This window comes from Budorcas taxicolor, chromosome 11 (assembly GCF_023091745.1).
Source record: "Budorcas taxicolor isolate Tak-1 chromosome 11, Takin1.1, whole genome shotgun sequence".
Taxonomy (NCBI): Eukaryota; Metazoa; Chordata; class Mammalia; order Artiodactyla; family Bovidae; genus Budorcas; species Budorcas taxicolor.
In genome coordinates this window covers 27,277,800-27,298,363 of record NC_068920.1, presented here as the reverse complement: position 1 = coordinate 27,298,363, position 20,564 = coordinate 27,277,800, and the positions used below count along the sequence as shown (strand labels likewise).

General features: G+C 42.4%; 1 protein-coding gene across 1 annotated transcript; it reads right to left on the bottom strand.

The window, feature by feature from the left end:
* Window positions 1–500: 500 nt before the first annotated feature.
* NRSN1 (neurensin 1) lies at window positions 501–11,731 on the bottom strand. The gene is made up of 2 exons (XM_052649551.1): window positions 11,543–11,731; window positions 501–899 (listed from the first exon to the last, which is right to left on the bottom strand). Exons 1-2 carry the CDS (start codon window positions 11,729–11,731, stop codon window positions 501–503), a joined length of 588 nt encoding a protein of 195 aa, XP_052505511.1.
* Window positions 11,732–20,564: the final 8,833 nt, after the last annotated feature.

Below are 20,564 nucleotides of genomic sequence, written 5' to 3'. Positions count from 1 at the left end.
CTAAAAGACCAATGTTTGGGTCAAAATCAGGGAATCTGATTTTTCTATGAACACACACGACAATATCTTACATGTAGTGAGACCAGGAATAGAAGGCAGCACCACACAGGAAAGGTTAGAAAATTAGAAAAAACAACACAGGAAAGTAAAATGGACCATGTTAGCCATTGGTAGGCTGGTCTGAACTGTTGAGTGCTTTCCAAGAACACGGGAAATGTCACAAAGTCACACTGTGTGAGAGAGGAGATCCAGAGAGCTCCTGGTGGGCACCCAGCCGCACCTCTTTAGGCAGCTGGGTGCATGTGCCCACGCTGACCCACTGCATCAAGGGTCCCCAGGGCCACTGAATGGAATGAGCCTGAGCTCAGTCACCACTCTGCCCACTGTCCAGCACAGCTCTGGGGCAGATCAACGCCAAAGCCTTGTCATCTCCCAAACTGGCCTGCTCCCTTGCAACACTGGGTGTAAATTAGAGAGGGGAGGGTTGGGTGGAAAAAATTTCAGGTTGCCGCTAAGGGCTGGACATTGTGAACCCTGGACAAAGTGACTGGTATCTTTGTTTCTCCCGGGCCTGGAGCTCTTGTGATGGGCTGAGTGTGGGCCTTGATGTCTGCGATTCGCTCTTTAAACCTTTGCTGAAGGAATTTCTCTTCTTTGGAGTAGCTTTTTGCTAACACTGACATCAGCAGGCACCCTGCCATGGATGTGCCCCCTATGCAGAAGAGCACAGCGCCCGCCAGCTGGCACATGTCAAGGGCTCCGTTAAACTGGACAGCGTGCGTGTCCACCACCACGAAGTTGGCCTCGCCAAAGGCTTCGATTTTGGGGGGCACAAGAAAGCCCACTGCCAAGACAGTCAATCCGAGAATCACGAAGACTGTGCCCGAGATGAGTCCGACCTAGAGAAAGACACAAATAAGATAGAGTGAATGTGGTACTTCAGCTCCCTAGGGCAGGGCGGGTCTTGTTTGAAAGGAGAGATTTTTCCCAGTTGGAAGCCGACATGATTTTCTTTTTAAAAAAGAAGATGAAAAGAGGACTTTTCTGATTTTGATACCAGCCAGGTGCTGCCTCACTGACTTGATTTTTCCTTTGAGTTTTCTGTTTGTCTGATGCTCTGCAGTTGACAAAACCCCTTTGGCTTATGTTGTCTCATTTGGTCTTGAGCAAGAGAAGAACAGCCCCATACCTAAGAGCTGGCATCACTCTACCTACCAGAAGCTGGCCTGGGACCCCCATGGGTGCCATGTTGTTCTGTTGGCACCATCAACCTCGCAGAACCTCAACATCAGATAAGCTCATTCTGTACTCATGATGAAGTGGGACAAACCAAAACCACTTCACAATTTTGTCTAAGCACAGACAAAAACAAGGTCATTTACAAACCAGAAAATGCTATGCTCTTCCCACCCTGCATAATATGAATGATTGTTGATTCTTTACCAATTACAGTTTTATTTAGTCTTACTCTAGTCTGCCCTGGAGAAGGAAATGGCAACCCACTCCAATATTCTTGCCTGGAGAATCCCAGGGACAGAGGAGCCTGGTGGGCTGCTGTCTATGGGGTTGCACAGTCGGACACGACTAAAACAACTTATCAGCAGTCTGCCCTTGGGATAGATAAGATTTATTATCTTATACCTAATCATAGAATTGTCCCTGATAATCCAAAGTAAACTCTGGCTCCTGTAGACCCTTCAGTCCCCCATGCCTACCCCACCCCCCTCAAATCACCCAACCAAAGCCCACACCCTATAATCCTTTCTCATATTCTCTTATTGAAATGCCCTTTGGTGTCATTTTCTCTCACTGTGGTGAGCAATAGACTCAACTTGTTCAACACAGAAGTGTGTTCCTGGTGATTTTGGCTGGAGGCCATTGACAGTGTGGAACAACTCACCCTTTCTCCAAGTTGGTGGAGAAAGAACCATGATTACCAGTTAAAGGCAAGGGAATGTAGCCTCTTGGAGGGTAGATCACTGCCCCAAGGAGGGACAGGGAGGACAGATAGTGAGTAGCATGGGATGGGCTAGAAGCCACAGGTCTGACCCCAGGCCAGTGCTCTTTCTCCTCTAATATATAGCTGTTTGGACTTTACTTGTGCAGAGGTTGAGAAACGTTAAGAGCAGCAGATGGAGATGAAACTGCATTAGCTCAAGTTCCAATTAAGTGTAACCCAGTGAAGATGGAGAGTGATATACCATTTGGCGGTTTAAGCTCAGAGGTTTGGAATGAACAGACTCAGGCTTGGATTCCAGCACTGCCAACTAGTACTTGAATCGTAAAAGGAAAGCTACTTACACACTCTCATTAACTTTCCCACTTATAAAATGATAAATGATAATAGTACCTACCTCATAAAGTTGTGAGGACTAAATGAGAGCATGCATGAAGGCTTTCAGCCCTGGGCCTGGCTAAGTCACACATTGCAATAAGTAGCTATTACTACTATTATTTGGAAATGTGCCTCTTGTAAAGTTATGCTACATTGGCAAGAGCATTGCAACAATCTGTCAGTACTTGGGATAAAGAACAGCTAATATAGCTTATTTTTTAAACACATTTTTCATTTCCTCCTGTTCCGAATTGCTTTTAGTTAGAATAACAAGGTTGGAAAAATAACCAAATGCATAACAACATTTAATCTTGAACATCTAAAGTATATTTATCTAACTTACTTATTATAATTCAAGGAAATACACCTCATTAGATACTTCTTTAGTAGAAAGTTGGGATAACAGAAGGAAAACATTCGTAAATCCATCACTCTAACAAAGAGGGGAGGAGAGCTAATGTTAGTGAGCACTGATCATGACCCAGCCACTGTGATTGTCTCTTAATCCTCACTAGCGTCTCATGAGATGTAGATACTTTTACCCCTATTTCACCTATAAGAAACTGAGGTTTATAGGGTTGAAGAAACATAGTTCAAAGTCTTTTTATTAAGCAGGTGGTGTGACTGAACTCGATCAGCTCTGTGTGACTTCTAAGCCCCACTTCCCACTTTCATTCTTCCATGAGACTTCGCCAACTGATATTTTGTACATTACCTTTACTATTTTTAAAAAAAATTACAATAGAGTTTGTCACCATATATAAACAAATTTCCATTATGTAATACTGTAAAGAAACTGAAAAACAAGAGTCAGTCATCTGAAAAAAAGTATTCTACATAAGATACAAGTATTGCAGGAAAAAATTGGGTTGTAAAATATCACATTTTGGATGGCTTTCTACATTTTTCCAAGAATGGTGGCAAATCAATTCACCTTCAAAGACTAACCGTTATTTATAATGTTTAAAAAATGACTCATGTTGGAAAATTCTGAATGCCCAAACTAAATTAACTTAAATATCCATGGTGACATGCTTTGTATGTCACTAAATTACCTCCCTCCTCAAGAACTGGCACTAATTCTCCAAAATTGAGGGCAGCAAAAACGTATCCATCTTCGTTTCTAAGGTTCTTAAGAGCAAGGGAGGCCAGGGCGCTCCGTCTCCTATTTCTGTCCTGTCTCTCTGCAGCAGTCAGTCTAGTCTTGCGCCCAATAAATATTCCTGACGGACTAACTTAAACCACCAGGCCGCTGAACTTGGAGCCAGGTGATTGATTCTCAGAGCAGTTTGCTCCTCAACCGAGCAGTGTTTTATAGATTAAAATCTACTCTTGGAATATCAGTCAGAAGCTAAAAGGCAAACTATGCCTTGCAGATGGCAGAACTGCTCACTTCAAGAACTGGAAAGTGGCTGGCCTCCCTGAGCCTTGCCCCGGTTCCCGGTTGGAGAGAGAGGCTTGCCATCTGTGGAGGGGAGCATGACGTAATGAATAGTACGTAATCCCCAGGATTCTGAGGGTGCCACCAGTGCAAGTCTAATGAGGATCTCCAAAAGAGGTGCCCAGAGAGTGACTCCAAACCTGTTCAAACACATCAGGAAGAGCTTGGGGTGGTAGACATGAAGGAGAAACACTGAGAACACTGAGAGCGTCATAGTGGTGAGGAGGGATACTGAGATACATCAGTGTAATCCTGGTGCCATCTAAGCGTGCTGAATGGAATAAGAAAGAACTTTGGAGTGATGCCATACAGTATCAAAAAATTTGTCTCTAGACATGACTCTGACTTGCAGTAGTTCTAGGTCTAAGAGAAAAGAGGTTCTATTAAATAAAGTTTAAGAAAGGCAACACAGGCTTTTCTTTTAAAGGTTCTAAGAGAGTACACCAGCTCTGTTTGGGGTCATGCAGAAGTCTTGCAGGGCTGCTGGGAGAGGGGCTGCCCAGAGTAGCTGGGTGCTGTGGGATGGTTAAGTCAACACCCCTAGTGAGAGAGAAGGGCCTCTCCAGGTGATGACACACTGACTATAGAGACAGCAGCAAGGGCAGTTTTCCTTGGAGAAGGAAACGGCAACCCATCCAGTATTCTTGCCTGGGAAATCCCATGGACAGAGGAGCCTGGCGGGCTACAGTCTATGAGGTCATAAAGAGTCGGACATGACTGCGCGACTACACACAAGGGCAGTTTTTGTGCTGTGACTTCTGATGACTCTTGACTCTGGGGAGGAGCGGTGAAAACCCAGTCTCTGCTGCTGGAAAGGAGGACTGGACAGGGAAGCGAGCTCGGATTCCAGAAATTCTGCTGCCGGGGGCTGCGAGCCAGAAACTGCTGTTATTTTGACCAACGTCCCCTTCGTTGTTCTGTCTGTGAGCTGATGAGATCTGAAAATGCAGTTTACTCCAAGAAGCACAGCTGGCAGCAGGAGCAAGGCAGCTGTTCTGGCAGAGAGGAGGCAGTCATGACTGTTGGAAGCCAGAACCAGCGTGGCAGGGAAGAGCAGCATGTGGGGGGAAATTGCTGGATGGAGCTAAATGTGAAAGGAGCCATCTGGATTTGAGGTAAAATCCAGAAGAGGTGCAGCAAGAGTGAAGATGGGCTTTCCTTCATCCTCCTCTGCCCCGAGGGCTGCGGCTGACCTCTCCTTAGCAGCACCTGAGCTCAGAGTGGTGTCTCCTGCCAGACTGATGGCAGATTCTAACTCATCTGGCCTGACCCTCTTGTAGGGACACTGAGATTTACAAAGCAATGACCAATGTGAGGCTGGAATCCAGATCCTTCTGTGTAGGCCTCCCCTGGTACGATTTCCACAGCCCTTCTGGACAGCGGGATCCCCCACTAGTTCCTCTAGCTCTGTCCCTCTGGCCAGTCAGCACATTCAATCACTTCCATCTTCAAAAGCTATTCCAGAACCCTGCGTTCCCTTCTAACTACTGCTTGAACTCATTCCTACCCTTGGCAGAAAAGCTTAGTCCTCTACCATTGCACTGAAACCCGTTTCTCTGAGGTCACTGATGACCTCCCAAATGTCAAATCCAGTTTTTCTTCTCCATGTGTATATCCTGTAGTCAGTGATTTTCAGCGCTCAGGCTTTCTTAAGACCATCACCAATGGTTTTCCGTGACACATTTCTCTCTTGCATCCACGTCTACATCTTGAACGACTCACTCTTAACCTGCTTTGCCAGAAACTCCTAAATTATTGGTGTTCCCCAGGGTTCCAGCCCTGACTCACATCGCTTACTCAATATGTTCTCTCTAGGGTTTAATTTTGTGGCCACAGTTTCAACTCCCACCTATATACCAATGGCTTCCAAATCTCCAACTCCAGTCTAGATTTCTCTCCTGGGCTGTAGCCCCATATTTATGATAGTCAATGGGAGGATCTACACAAAGATGACCCGAAGGCTCTTCAAATTCCAAATATTCAAAATGATATTTTCTTCTTTTCTGCCTAATTTCTCTGCATTCCTGCCATCCACCCATTCATTGAGTCCCTCCTCATGCTGGTAGTCAATGGACAATTAAATCTTGTTAATTCTACCTCATCAGATTCTCTTGAATCTTCTCTCTCCACCACCACAGCTGCGCTAATGGTAACAGAGCACTATTAACTCTCGCCCATGTCATTGCAACAGCATTCTGACCGTCCCCCTGGCTAGGCTCATCTTTCCTCATCCATTTTTCACATGCCATCTGAGAAAAATGCTTTTTAGAAAATAATACCACGTGGTTTCCTCTTAAGGGGTTTCCTTATTCATTTTTAGCAAGACTTTGCAAAGAAATCCAAGATGTAGGCTTAAATTCTGATTTAGCTTATTCAGAATAAGGGGGGAATCTGGAGAGACTGGAACAGGAAGGAGGGGGGTCTAGGGAAATGGGAGAGGTACCAGGATCATTTTCACTGTTACTAAGTCTGAGGAGGAAACAGTCTTGCCTTGCACCTGCCCACTGCTGTTGAACATCCTTTGAAAGTGAAGGGCTCAGTCGTGTCCAACTCTTTGTGACCTCACGGACTATAGCCTCCGTCCATGGGATTTTCCAGGCAAGAGTACTGGAGTGGGTTGCCATTTCCTTCTCCAGAGGATCTTCCCAACCCAGGGATCGAACCTGGGTCTCCCACATTGTAGGCAGATGCTTTACCGTCTGAGCCACATCCTTTGGGAAATTTCTCATATCGGCTGAGGAGGAGGATAATCCTGGGGTGAGGGAAGAATGATTGGGGTGAGAAGACTGCTTCCATTAGTTCATACCTGCTGTATTTTGGCTGTTTGCTGCACAATGATAGTGGCAGCAGTCTTAGTCAAGGTCAAGTGCAAGGATGAAAAAGAAAAATTCTACGCCAGCCTGTTAGGTTCTTGGCCAGAGGCAGTGGGTGGCAGGGGGTAGGTGGGACCGTGTCACGCAGGATTTTGCAGACCCCAGCAGTTGCAGGCACTGGGAAGGTTAGCAGTGCCAGAGGCAGTCATGCAGGCATCTAGAATGTGAGGCCCAGAGCGTGGGTATAACACTGTGTGTGTGTGTGTGGTGCTGATGGGGTGAGGCTGTTTGTTCCTGGTTGTGAGTCGACCTTCCCAAGAGTCTTGACTTATTCCCTTACCCTCTCACTGTACTCAATCAAGCTGGAAGGTTCTGGAGACATTTCTACTTCACGGCCTTTCAAAGTCTCTGTGATCCAGCTCTTGTATACATTCCCATGATCTCTTGGTTCATCCCTTGGCCTCTGTGCTCCACCCTTAGCCCAGTCACACTGAACTGCTGGCATCTCCCAAGCCTGCCATCTTCTCTCACGATGCAGCTTCTGCAATGCTTTTCTTTCTCTTGGGAAGGATGCCCTGTTCCTGTGAACTCCTCTGTGGAGTCACTTCCTCCCCAGGCTGCATCAGGTTCTCCCTGCCCCAAACCCTGGGCTCCCAGTAAGTACTGCGATGCTGTCACAGTGGATTGTAACAATCTCTGTACACAATCATCTTCCTTATTTGACTGTGAACTCTGTCAGGTCAAGGCTATACTTTATTCACAAGCAAAGAAATGTGTTCACAACTGAACCCAGAGCCTTGTGCATGGTAGAAATATAAATATTTGTTTGTTTGTTTGTTTTTAAAAAAGAACAGCATTGTGGAACAAGGTTATGTCAATCCATGGATAGAGCAAAGCTTCTTTGGGACCCCATGGACTGTATGGACTGTAGCCTTCCAGGCTCCCCTGTCCATGGAATTCTCCAGGCAAGAATACTGGAATGGGTTGCCATTTCCTTCTCCAGGGAATCTTCCCAATCCAGGGACTGAGTCCAGGTCTTCCTGCCTTGTAGGCAGATTCTTTACCATCTGAGCCACCAGAGAAGTCCCATAAAGTTTCTAACTCAAGCCCGACTGATTCCAGTCTCCATTCTCATTAAGCCCCCTCCCATTGCTGCCCACACTAAGGAGCTGGCTCAGCAGCAGAGTCCTGCTGAGGCTCTGTGAATGTGGCCCCAGTGAGAGACCCCTGTGGCCTTAGCAACACTATAGTGGAAGAGGGGTCAGGGGGAGCCCACATCTTGAACTACTTACAAGATGCAGTTTGAAATTAAAAAAAAACACATAAAAAAGAATCATAATGGAAACATGCATAATCAATGCCTTTCTCTGTGTTGATACCAAGTACTTCACACATTCACTGGCAAGAGTTCCCTTATATTCCCTAGGAGGCAACCCAGGAGTGGCTGGGGTATTCCCTTGGGAGAGATGAGGTCTCTAAGACAATCCATTCTTGGGTATTTCTGGTTGACTGTAGGCTTCTCAAAGCCCCGCCTGGTATTTTATGATTAGGATGTGAGTTTAGGATTTGGATTTTGCTGGCATATAACCTCTATGAAGCCATGGATGTTTGCTTGGCTTTATTCTCTGAACTAGGTCCAGTACTACAGGGAACAAATATTTTTGGATCTTGTTTGTGTGAAACAGAAGAGAGAAAATACTGAAATCTGAATTCTGGGGTTGGTAATTTACTGAGAGTTCTTTATTGTAAATCCATACCCATATATTATTTGATGGATTTATAGCTTCACAAATCGTACAACCACTAGTGCTTTAGAACCACCAGCACTTGCAATATTCTGTATGTCAGAGGCATTTTAGGCTCTTGGCACAACAGACCTGTCAGGCAAATATTTGTTTTTTTGACACATAGAGAAGCAACCACCCACTTATCTGGGTAAATACAAGATGTGCCAAGCTTGGCTGTGTATTTCATTGGTCCAGGCCAGTACCAATTCCTCAGAGGTAACACTTGTACAGAATAAAAAGGCTGGCTTGACCAATTCTAATACAGAGAACCTGCCAGTAGTAAGATTTTGAATCAACAGAGGTCTTGGGTAAACCATAGTAACAACTATATTACCCAATATTTTACTTATTAACTAAATTTCCAGTTTTATTTCTATTTCAGACCTCAGTGTTCCATATGACATCTGATAATAAGAGCGAATACATCAAATGCTTATTGAGTACCTGCCAGACATTGTACTAAGCTCTTTTCATATGTCATCTTACTTAACTCTCACAAGTGTGTGGCAGGTATTATACGTATCACTGTTAGAGGCTCATTAAGGTTAAGTTTCTCATGTTCGTGCTTAGCCATGTCCAACTCTTTGTGACCCTATGGACTGTAGCCCGCCAGACTCTTCTGTCTGTAGGATTTATCAGGCAAGAATACCGGAGTGGGTTGCCATTTCCTCCTGCAGGGGACATTCCTGACCCAGGGACCAAACCCACATCTCCTGCATTGGTAGGTGGATTCTTTACCACTGAGTTACCTGGTATAATAGCTATAGCTATTAAATGAAAAAGTTGAGATTTGAATCCATGTCAGCCGAGTAATTGGTGTCTTTGAACTGTGGTGCTGGAGAAGATTCCTGAGAATCCCTTGCACAGCAATAAGCTCAAACCAGTCAATCTTAAGGGAAATCAACCCTGAATACTCATTGGAAGGACTGATGCTAAAGCCGAAACTCCAGTATTTTGGTCATTGATGTGAACAGCCGATTCACTGAAAAGTCCCTGATGCTGGGAAAGATTGAGCGCAGAAGGAGAAGAAGGCATCAGAGGAAGAGATGGCTGGATGGCATCACCTATACAATGAACATGAACTTGGGCAAACTTCAGGAGATGGTGAGGGACAGGGAGGCCTGGTGTGCTGCAGTCCATGAGGTCACAAAGAGTCAGAAATGACTGGACAACTGAACAACAACAGCCGAGGACAGAGTCCATGCTTATAATCGTTACTTTGTTAACTGCCTCTTGTTGAATTCTATTGCCAGTACATTGGAGGTTTATGTCAGTATCAGTGTCTAAATTTCTGTGATATTTCGGGAGAAAGTTGGGGATGATTGGAAATCTCTAAAACACAGAATTATAGACTGGAGGGAATCTGAGGCATCATCTAAAGCTGAACCTTCTCAGTAGCCCTTCCTACATCCTTGTCCTTTTCCTGATTTATAAACGTTGTAACATCCAATGCCTTCTTCTCTTTTATGTCTGTACTCTCTTCTTGGATGACCTTTTCTAGTCTGGTACCTTATATACATTCTATAGGTCAGTGACTCCCAATTCAGGAGCTGAAGACTGGTATATTTAAATACTTCTGTAGATCTCCACTTGTGTGACTAATAGGCACCTCCAATGTGGTGCTCTTGTTTAGTCACTAAGTCGTATCTGACTCGCCAATGTAGCAATGCCAAAATCAAACTCTTGGTTCATCACCCACCCCATTGCTCTCCTGGTGTTTGCCATCCAAGTGAGTTATAACATCATCCACTAAAGATCTCAGGCTACAGGTCTTGGAGTCAGGCTTGACTCTTCTTTCTCTTATGTCTAATTCGCCAGTGTGTCTTAACAGCTGGCCTTCAAACTTCATGTTAAATCTGACTACACTTTGCCATCTCCATTAACACCATCCTAATCTAAGCCACTATTATCTCTTGCCCCTGGGTACTTCAATAGACTCTTAAATAATGTAACTACTTCTATCTTTGTGTTCTGTAATATATTTTCTGTGCTATAGCCACAATGATCCTGCTAAAATATTGGTCAGGTTGCATCACTCATCTACTTGAACATTCTGGTGGCTTCTTGTGTCTCTCAAGGGGAAAGCCAAAGTCTTCACAATCACCTCTGAGGCTCCATGCAAATCATCTGTGTCCTGTCATTTTTCTGAATTTGTCACCTGTTCTTTCCTCCCTCTCATTCCTCTCCACCCAGACTGGATCTCTTGATGTTTTTCAAACACACCAAACTTGTTCCCATTTCAGAGCTTTTGGACTTGCTATTTTCCCAGCTGAGAATGACCTTCAGCCAAATTATTTTATGGTTTCCTCCCTCAGCTTATCCTGGTATTTGTTCAAAGGCCATCTTCTTTGAAAGGCTTTCTGTGATCAGCATAACTAAATATCAGTTCTCTATCCCTCCTTAGCCTCTTATTCTGATTTAGTTCTCTTCATAGCACTTGCCACTATTATTCTTGCTACTTGCCAGACTAAAACTTGCTACTTGCTACTATTATTGTGTGGTTTATTTGTTTATGGTATGTTTTCCATGACAGGTTGTAAATTTTGTAAGGGCAGGGACTTTTTCTTCTCCCATTTACCGCTTTAATTTCCAGCACTTCGCAACTTTTTGAATGGAGTAGGTACTCACTAATTACATACTGAATGATTGAATTTCTTGTCCAGCAAGTCTCCTACCTTTCAAGGAAGCTGAAGCTCATAGAACTTTATGACCATATATCTAGTGGAAGTAGGGCAGGTAGACTGACCACTGTATTATGCCTCAGCATTAACTCTCTCCAGTACTCAACTATTTCTTTTAATAATAATTATTGTAACTTTTAAAATGATACCATCCAAACCTGTAGGGGAGGCTTAAAGCATGTTTTGCCTTTGAATGGCTTTCATAGTTGGTGAATTTATGTGGCACATTAATAACAGTAGCAAAAATAATAATGATGACGATTATACTTATTTACATTTCACCTGAAAATCAACAACTGTGCTGTGTTTAGAGGCTTTCTTCCCAAGATTTACAGTCTCCTTTCCTAAGGAAGAAAACTGCACTTAGTATCACCAAGAGGAATGCACATACAGAATCCCAGATCTCTCTGTTCTCTGCAGCTGAATTACTTACCGTATGAAATGACTTCTCCATTTCCTGAGTTAAATCCGTGCTCTTTACTTACCTTCCAGAATACTGAGCTCCACCTGTTGGGTGATCTCTGGATCTGGAAATCATCCTCATACTCCCAGATGGAAGTGGTACAGTCCTCATAAAACTGGTGCAGGTAGGACCGGACTCCGTAGCGCTGGCGCCCGGCCTCTGTAGCAGCCTGTGCCTGCCTGGACCCACAGACGTTGCTGCAAGAACTCATCCTTCTTGGCTGGAATGACAACATCCACAGGCATCAGCTCAATGAGCTCTGGCCTCAGGATCAAAAGGCATATTAAAGGTAAGAACCAGGCTGAATAATGTCAGCCTAATTGAACAATGCTCTTTTTCTGGGCAGAAAAGATACCTTTAAAGACTTGTCTTTCTTACCCAAGCTGGTCTTCTTTACTGAATGCAAAATCACCCCAAACACTCAGTGACCTGAACTGGTTCTCCATAAGTGAAATGAGACATTAACAGTGCAGCACACTTAGATGATGCAAAAATTTAAGCTGGAAGCGCATGAGAAATGCAGCAAGGTAGCTGAGATTTTCCGTTGTCTTGACAAGAAATCTTCAATCTCTTAGAATCCAGTAGTGTTTACACTTTCATGTTAAAGAATTAGGCAGGTACGCTCACTTGCTACAGATGAAATTTGTCTTGGACTGTCCTTTTCAATGCTTAACCATGTTCCCTTGTGGAAGCTACATGGTGTTACATAGCAGTTTGAAACTCTGCCTTTGGATCTCATGTATCTTCTCCTAACAATGGAGAAGTTGTACAGAAGCTTCATTAAAAAGTTGCTGAGCAATTTGTGCTTCATACTTTATTAATCACAAATGGCTTGGTCAATAATTAACACCTCACTGACTCTAACTCCAGATATTTCAGGCATTATTTGTTGATATATCTGATTACATGCGATGCTAGAGCATAATGTAGAGAGTAGACCTGCTTTTTACTATTTCCATTTAGTGTCCACTATAAATAAAAATTCATGTAACTGTTTAATGAAACCAAGTTCTAGGTAGGTTGTTTAGGATGCTGCCTTCTTCAGATGGAAATTTCAATTTAATTTGATCTAATTTGACCTTAAAGAGAGGCATTTGTTATTAATACATGGCAAAAACAGACAAACAAGGCATTACTGAAGGACAGAAATTTTGGTAAGAGAATTCTCATTCTGTTTTTTCTTTAGTTTTCTGATCTTCATATAAGCAGACCAATAGGTAGCTGGAAATGTGAAATACTTTTTTAGATTTTTCAATTATCCTTTAGACGGTTTTCCCTGTATGGGCACAGTTTAAAATCTAGATAATTTTCCCTGTCTCAACATGACAAAGCAAGGAACAACATTCAAAGGTATCTTCCTACTGGAACAGGGTTTCTCAGGGCCTACGTTGTATAATACAATAAAAAGACACATTAAGTGTTTTCAATTACTTGTCATGAAACCAAAGCAGTATTGTTTATATACAAGAAAAACTTAATCTAAAATTCTAGGAGGTGTTCCTGTGTGGCCACTTAGTTTGGTTGGATATTATCATGGGGCTAAAAGCAAAGTTGAACCAAGGGATTCACTGACCCATAGCCACAAAGTGAACCCTTGAGAATAGCTTGCAACTGTGTGCCCTCAGCCACAAGTGGATTTTGGCTAAAAGTTGTAGTCAGATTCAGGAAAATATGGCCCTGATCTTAGAAAAACGATGCAAACAGGTGTCACTGATGGTGACTGATGACCTCATCTCTTTAAGTGTTGGTCAGTGTTACGTTTAGTGCCTGCCTTCCAGTGGCTTCTTCCTGTCTCAGGTCCAATTACCTTCTAAAGAAATCAACCAGGAGGAGAGAGCAGGGAAAGAAATTTGTGTGTGTGTGCGTGCTTGCTTTTTAACATTTCGGAAGGATATTATTTTGTAACAATATCAAGATTTCAGAGTGTATTCTGCCTGATTAGAGCAATAACATCTAATAGACCAAATTCTTTTGTTAACCTAGTTTTCATATTTTAAATGCTAGGATGACCTCTTTAGTACCTTTTATTTCATGCTTACACAATGAAGATGATTAATAAGAGCCTATTAGTGATATAGTGATATAGAAGTAGAATAATTTTAAAGGCACTTTCTTCTAAGACATTCTAATAAACTTTCAGTCAAGGGAAGAAGGGATTAGTATTACTAAGTCTGCTTTGTCATTGAGGAAATTGAGGCATAGAAAAGTTATCTACTAAAGGTTATATGAGTCAGGGAGTAGATGAAAGATGACAAAACAATAAATGGGAGTATGGATTGATTAACAGATTTGCATAATCAGAACCAGCTCATACAAATACATATGTTCAGGTTTTCTATAAAGCAGTAGAGACTTTAACATTAAAAAAGGCCAAAAATAGATATGATAGGTATAAAAAAATTCCCTCATAACAGTAGTAAGAGTTATCTTCCTTTGATGCTGAAGTTGTCCTTTCTTAGGATTTAGCTTTGGTGCAGAGCAGGACCTTGTGGCATACTGGAGTCATTCCCCGCACAGCTTGTTTCCAGAGCTCTAGGTTAAGTGTTTCTGCTTTAGAGGATGAGACCCAGCAGTCCAACTTGGCTGAACACGAAATGGGTAACATCATAAAAGAGAGAGAAGATGTCATAAAACAAATGCTTTTGAGCCTGAGTGATAGATGGCTCTACTCTAAGTCAGAATGGATTTTCAGTGATGTTAGATACATTTCAGAAGAGAAATCCCAAGGAGTCTTATTCTCTTCTCTGGGCATACAAAGTACAAGGACATGGCTTTGGCTGTGACAGCCACACAGAGCAGAGAAAGGGCTCTAATGCTAGTTCTTGATCTGCAGCTTACTGGTATTGACATCTTAGGCAAGCTTGGTAACCTCTCTGGGCTATGGTTTCATCCTTCTGAAAATAAGATGGCTGGACCTGATGACCTCTAATTTCTTCCAGATGTAGTTTTTTCAGGAGTCTTTGGCCATGAATTTACAGAATGAGTTGATTTTTGTTGGATAAACAACTAGGTTTGGGAATTTCCCTCCTCCTCCCAAGTTCTGAATGATTGGTTGTTAGAGTGGTTTATTATCATGTGCGTGAAGCTTCAGTTTAAAAGAGCATATAAGCTACTAGTTAGATTAGTTACTTGGTATTCAGGAGACTGAACAGTTGTGTGTTTGTTTAATGTTATTTCAGTAGAGGTAGTCCCTGGGTTTCATACATCTTTCCAAACATATCATTTGTTGGGATTCACTCTTATAGGAGATGGATCACTTGGTAGAACATGATTTTTAAAATATAACATGTTACAGTAGAAATTTTGCACCTACAAAATCTCAACAGAGAGTTATATTCCTCATAGGAAAGTCAGTAACTTTTTGTCCTAGTATAGAAAATGTCACAGTTATACTTGGTTGATTGACACCTCCAATATTATAAAGAGGATACAAAGGTCATTTCACAACATCACTTTAAAAGCTGGGTGATAATTACATGATAAAGTAGAATTGAGAAGAAAGTGATGGTATGTGCAAAGGCACTTTAGCTTGTCTTAGCATTTATTTAATGAGTAAGGTTTCATGAGGATTCTGGTTTGTGTTTCGATAGGTATAGTAGCATCAGCAAAAACAGTAATGTTAAATCTATGACTGTTGTTAAGTGATGGATCCTCAAGGGGCTCCTTTCTTTAGAGAAAGCTTTAACATCCCAAGAAGTGTATGCATAGGGGAGGTGAGTGAAAATAGTCTCTGATAGTGTATTTAAGTGAGTCCGTACGAGTATTCATTTCCTACACATTCTAGAGAAGCCTGCTACCTCCTCACTGCCAGCATGGCCTTCATGATGGAGAACAAGCAACGTTAGTGTCTGGCTACTTGGTCCTCTATGGAGTGGGAACTGCCTTCATTCTTCCAGAAGGACTTTCTGGGTGTGGATAAGTGAGGATACATCCATAGTCTTCTTCTTTTTCTTGTATATGGTATCTATCTTAACTGTTGTACATTAAATGGATATTCAATTCTTAGCAACATATCCTACCTATTATACACCAGGGACTCATAGAGACAGAAAAATCATTCCTTAACTGCCCCCACTCCCCAACTCTTCTGAGAGGCTTTCAACAGTGAGCACGATAAATATCAGCCCACTATCACTCTCTATCCCCTTATCTAGATTTGTTCATAGCACTTGTTATTACCCAGTCCTCTGTGATGTGGTTTATCTGATGGTCTAACAGACTGTATACATGATAAACTGAAAACTTCTTGAGGCCAGGGACATTGTCTATCCTGTTTACCATTTTGAAATTTCTTGGCACAGAGTTCTAAATGAGTAGGTGTGGATGACGGTCTGAGTGGTCCTTGATTTTTCATTCCTCTTTTCCTTCGGTGCTTTTAAAGCACTAGTTATATGCTAGATTATGTGAGACACTGGTTACAAAGATGAGTGGGGCACACATTTTGCTCTCAGTTGACCCTTGGGCTAGAAGAAGAAACACTTCTGAAGTAGTATGTGCCACAAAATGGGCGCTGAAACGAGGTATTTACAGCAGGAAGAAGTATAAATACTGAGAATCCCTTGAATGACTATTCAGCTAACAAACCCATGCATGTGTTACCATGATCCTTATGTGTGCCACTACACTAGATATCTGTTTTTGGAGATTTGAATTTCAGTCTAATAGGAACAGTTACTTTTTATTTTACTTGAAAAATGTTCACAGCCATGAAAATAGAAATAAGGTTTTATGCCTCATGAAGCCTTAAGAATACCAGAGATTTTATATTACTTGTCTTCATGGTCTCCTCGAGAGAAGTGAGGGAGAAAATCGAGGCCCAAAAAGTATGAGTGTTTTCCCATGGCTCTGTGTGTGAGTCAGCTGTGAAGCCAGGCACAGGCCTTGTTCTTTTTATTCTCTTGGAAAGATCATTCAATTTTTTCATACTGTTTTTCTCTCCCATAAAATCATTCTGAGATAATGAGAGTGAAGTTCTCATTAGAGCCACTTCTGGGCCACAGATGCAAGGTATATGTACAAAGCTGATTTAAATAATTTATCCAATACTACACCAAAAGGTCAATTCACTTAAAAGAATCAGTTAGACTCAGAATGGATGCAGGATGGCATGAAAGCCTGCTAACAGCTTCTTTTTCACTTTTAAATCAAGCATTCTGGAATTAAATAAGCATGAACTTAAAACTTGAAAATGTGTTTCTACTAATGAATGATGGTTCATTCAGAGATACTTCATTGTCTTGGGACAGTGGTAGAGATGGCGGCTCTCCAGTGTTAATTTTTATTCCTTCTAAGTTAGTGGATAAGCAGTCACTCCTATAATTTTTAAAGAGGGAGAGGGGATAATGAAATGCAGTTATCTTATGACTTTACCTCTTTGAGATGTATTTTTAAATTAGATAAAACAAAGTCCCAAACCAAAATGAGCCGAGCAAAAGAATCCATATTCACGCTAAATTTCTTTATCGGTGTGCAGATCACAAGGTGCTTACCAATTTACATGTGACAAAGTTTGAGTCTTACCTATGAAATTTTCCTCTTTCTCTTCTTGTTGCTTACTCTTTGACCTTTCCTTTTAATGGCTCATTCTTCAAACCTAGTTAAGAATAAAAATCTCTGCAGAATGTGATCCAGACAAAAGTCTAAATTTCATAAGTCATTCTTATAACTTGTAAGGAATCATTTAACATCGACAAAAACATTGACAAAGGACTTCCTGTTCAAGAGCAGAGATGGTTTTTTTCTTTTTAGAAAAGTACAACATATTTTATAACTTTTTAATGGGCTCTCATGAGAGTTTATAAAGGAGATAATGTAAATGAAAAGGACTTTGTAAACCATAACACATTATACAAATATATTCTTATTTTGATATAATTCTATTCCATGCAGTCAATAATACCAACTAAACTGACCCACTTGTGTTTTACAAATTCTAAAGAAAAAGATTACTAGCTTCTGATAGAGACTCCAGACTTGATCTCTTTGGTGCCTGTTCCATTATAATGTAAAATAATCTTATAGCCATTGTGTTTTCTAATCTATTTACATGCATTTTAGACTCATTAAGGCTCTTTGGATGATTTACTCAAGAGGTTGATTTTTTTACTCCTATATCCATTTTCTTCCTATCATGATCATTTTACTTCTCATCTGCCTAAGAAAAGCAGGTGCCCATGCAAGATTTAATTAAAAAGCCATTGCCAGCTCTAGAGCTATTGGTTTCCTACATTACTCTAGTCATGTGAAAGAAAATAAGAACTGGGGCGATATTTCTCAAGAGGCGTTAAGAATTCTTTCTGATGAACAGTTCCCCATCCATCTTCAGGAGAGTCTCAAAGGCTTGAGGTGGGTAAGCATGGCTGAGGCCTGAAAAACTGTTTTCAAAATTTTCCTGGTTCCCTTTGTATGTACCATGGCCAAACCAACCTTCTTCAAGACATTAGTTTGTTCTGAAATTTTATTGTATTTCTGGGTCTGGATAAATAACAGAAAACAAGTCTGTCTGTCTTTCATCTGTGCCTCTCTCTCTCATTAAGTGATTCCCCCCCCTTTTTTTAAAATCTGTCGTCGTCCTCTCTTTCTTTGAAAAAAATTGACTCCATACATGCCCGTCACCAGAGGCTGGCCTGGTCTGGAGTCCAAGGAGCTGTTCAAGGTGCTGAAAATATTTCTGCTACAGAGCCAGGAACCAATTAAGTAAATAAAAGCTGTTCAGCTGTTTTCTTTGAGGTCATCAGCTTTGGTCGGACCCGCACCCAACGCCCCATTCTAACAACACAAAGAAGTAGGTGCTGAGATCATATAAAAAGTCAAAGATCTTTAGATAAGGCGAAGGAGAGGAAAGGGCAAGGAGCGGATATATTCAGCCTGGAAAAGAAATCAATTCAGCTTTGCAAACCCCCAATACACATCTTTTTACTGTCATCTAATATTACAACTTTTTTTGTCTCACGGGAAAGAAACTCCTGAGTTCACCCCGTATACCTCCCAAATTCTTACATAACATAAACCACAAACCGCCAAAGAATGGAGTTGGTTACTCCTAATTTGTACATATTGGTGGATTTTAACATGCATAGATTTCATAGAGATTTGTGCCCATATAATAAACATAGTCGAATTAGGTGTGTGTGTGCGTGCTTGCCTGTGTGTGTGCGTGTGTGTGAAAGACAGAGAATATGAATATTTGTGCATGAGGAGAGAGAAAGGAAAGAAAAAGGGAGGAGAGGGAGAAAGACAAATCGAGCCTAGAAAACCTCACCCCTGGGCTCCGCAAGGCTTTACCTGCCCCCTTGCGATCCCCTGACCCGTGGAGCAAATGCAGCCAGTTAGCCGCAGATCTCTCGCTGGGGTCCCATCGCCGCCGCCGCCGCCGCCGCCGCCGCCGCCGCCGCCGCCGCCGCTCCCGCCTCGCCGAACTCAGCGGGCGCGTGATTGACAGCTGGGCGTCCCGCGTGCCCGCGCATCCGAGGCCCGCGCAGCCGCTGCCGCCGCCGAAGGGGCGCGGATGTGCAGCGAGTGGGCGGGGCCTGGACTGGCCAGCCCTGCTTCCTGCCTGCGTCCCAAGTCTGGTGGTCCCTGGGCCTTCTGGAAGCCGGGGTACTGTGCCTTGTGCAAGCGCGGGGCTGGGCACCCTCTCTACCTTGTCCAGTGTTCTCCTGCCCAGCACCATGAATGGACCTAGCGGGCTCCACACGCGTATGTTTTTAGGTGGTCGGAGAGGCAGACTCACACCACCCCCATTGGTAGAGGCTTCTCCGGAGCCTATTTTTTTGTCCTTGATGAGACACGAGGTGAGGAACTGTGCGGCTGGCAAAGCGCTGTCCACCTGAAAGAACCTTCTCACTTCTGTCAGCGGTTGGACACTTTCAGTGTCTCCTCTTGTCCCTGACCCCAGGGACTTACGTGGATGAGATGGAAGAATGATTAAGAAATGATGATATTTAAGAAACACACACAAATACACGAAGGCAAACACCCTAGAAAATTACCTGTGAGCACCTCAGAAAAATGTGTGTAGGTATGGGCAGCTTAGCAGATAAATACAACGACCCCTGCTTCATGAGACTTTCTGGAGACCCCTGGTAAGTGGTCTATGATGAAAATGATCACTAAAATAGTTAATATTTGCACAGCCATTCTACACATAAAATAACATCCAATGTTTGCACAGTGTTTTCTATGTCCCTTTGGATTTCCTTCTATCTGAAGTGACTTGAATCAGTGAGATAAAGTAAGATATCAGTTACATATGCCAAGATGTCTTTAAAATGTGAATTATCAGCATTATTTTGCCTTGTACAATCCATGGTTTTTATTTGTCAGCTTAACAAGCATTAGGGAACAGAGAAGATAATTTTGAAGCAGCTAAGTGTTCACTTCAAACACACTGCACAATTTCCCTGAGTTATATTACATAGAAACATTTACCAGTGAATATCTTATTAATTCATTATTCAACACACATTTGTTGAGTGTCTGCCATTTAGAGCACAAACGGAGAGATACAAACAGAAGCATTTTGGAAAGTCACAGAGAAGAGAGGTCAGGCGAGGTTGCAGACTCCTGAGCTGTTTTCCAGAGGGAAGCTGTGATTTGGCCTCAGCCTGCCTCTGTAACTTTATATTTCATGGCTTGCCTTCCAAGTTCATTTCTCATCTCACTGAACGTATTCTGTGTTCTTCAAGCACAGCTTGCACCTACTTCCTTCCCTTTATTTACTTGAGTGGTTTTCTGTGCTTTCCCCCTCCTATCTGTGTCTCCAAGCGCTGTCCATTTGGTCCTAGCATGACCAGCTTCTTTTTCATACAGGCTGCTTTGATACGCTTGAGTACGATTCATTGTTCTTTATTTTGACTATATATACACACATATATGAAAATCTCTATCCTTACCTGTCTTGTACTGCTACGTTTATTTTTGCCGTGCATTCAGTTCAGTTCAGTTGCTCAGTTGTGTCCGACTCTTTGTGAGACCATGGACTGCAGCATGCCAGGCCTCCCTGTCCGTCACCAACTCCCAGAGCTTACTCAAATTCACGTCCA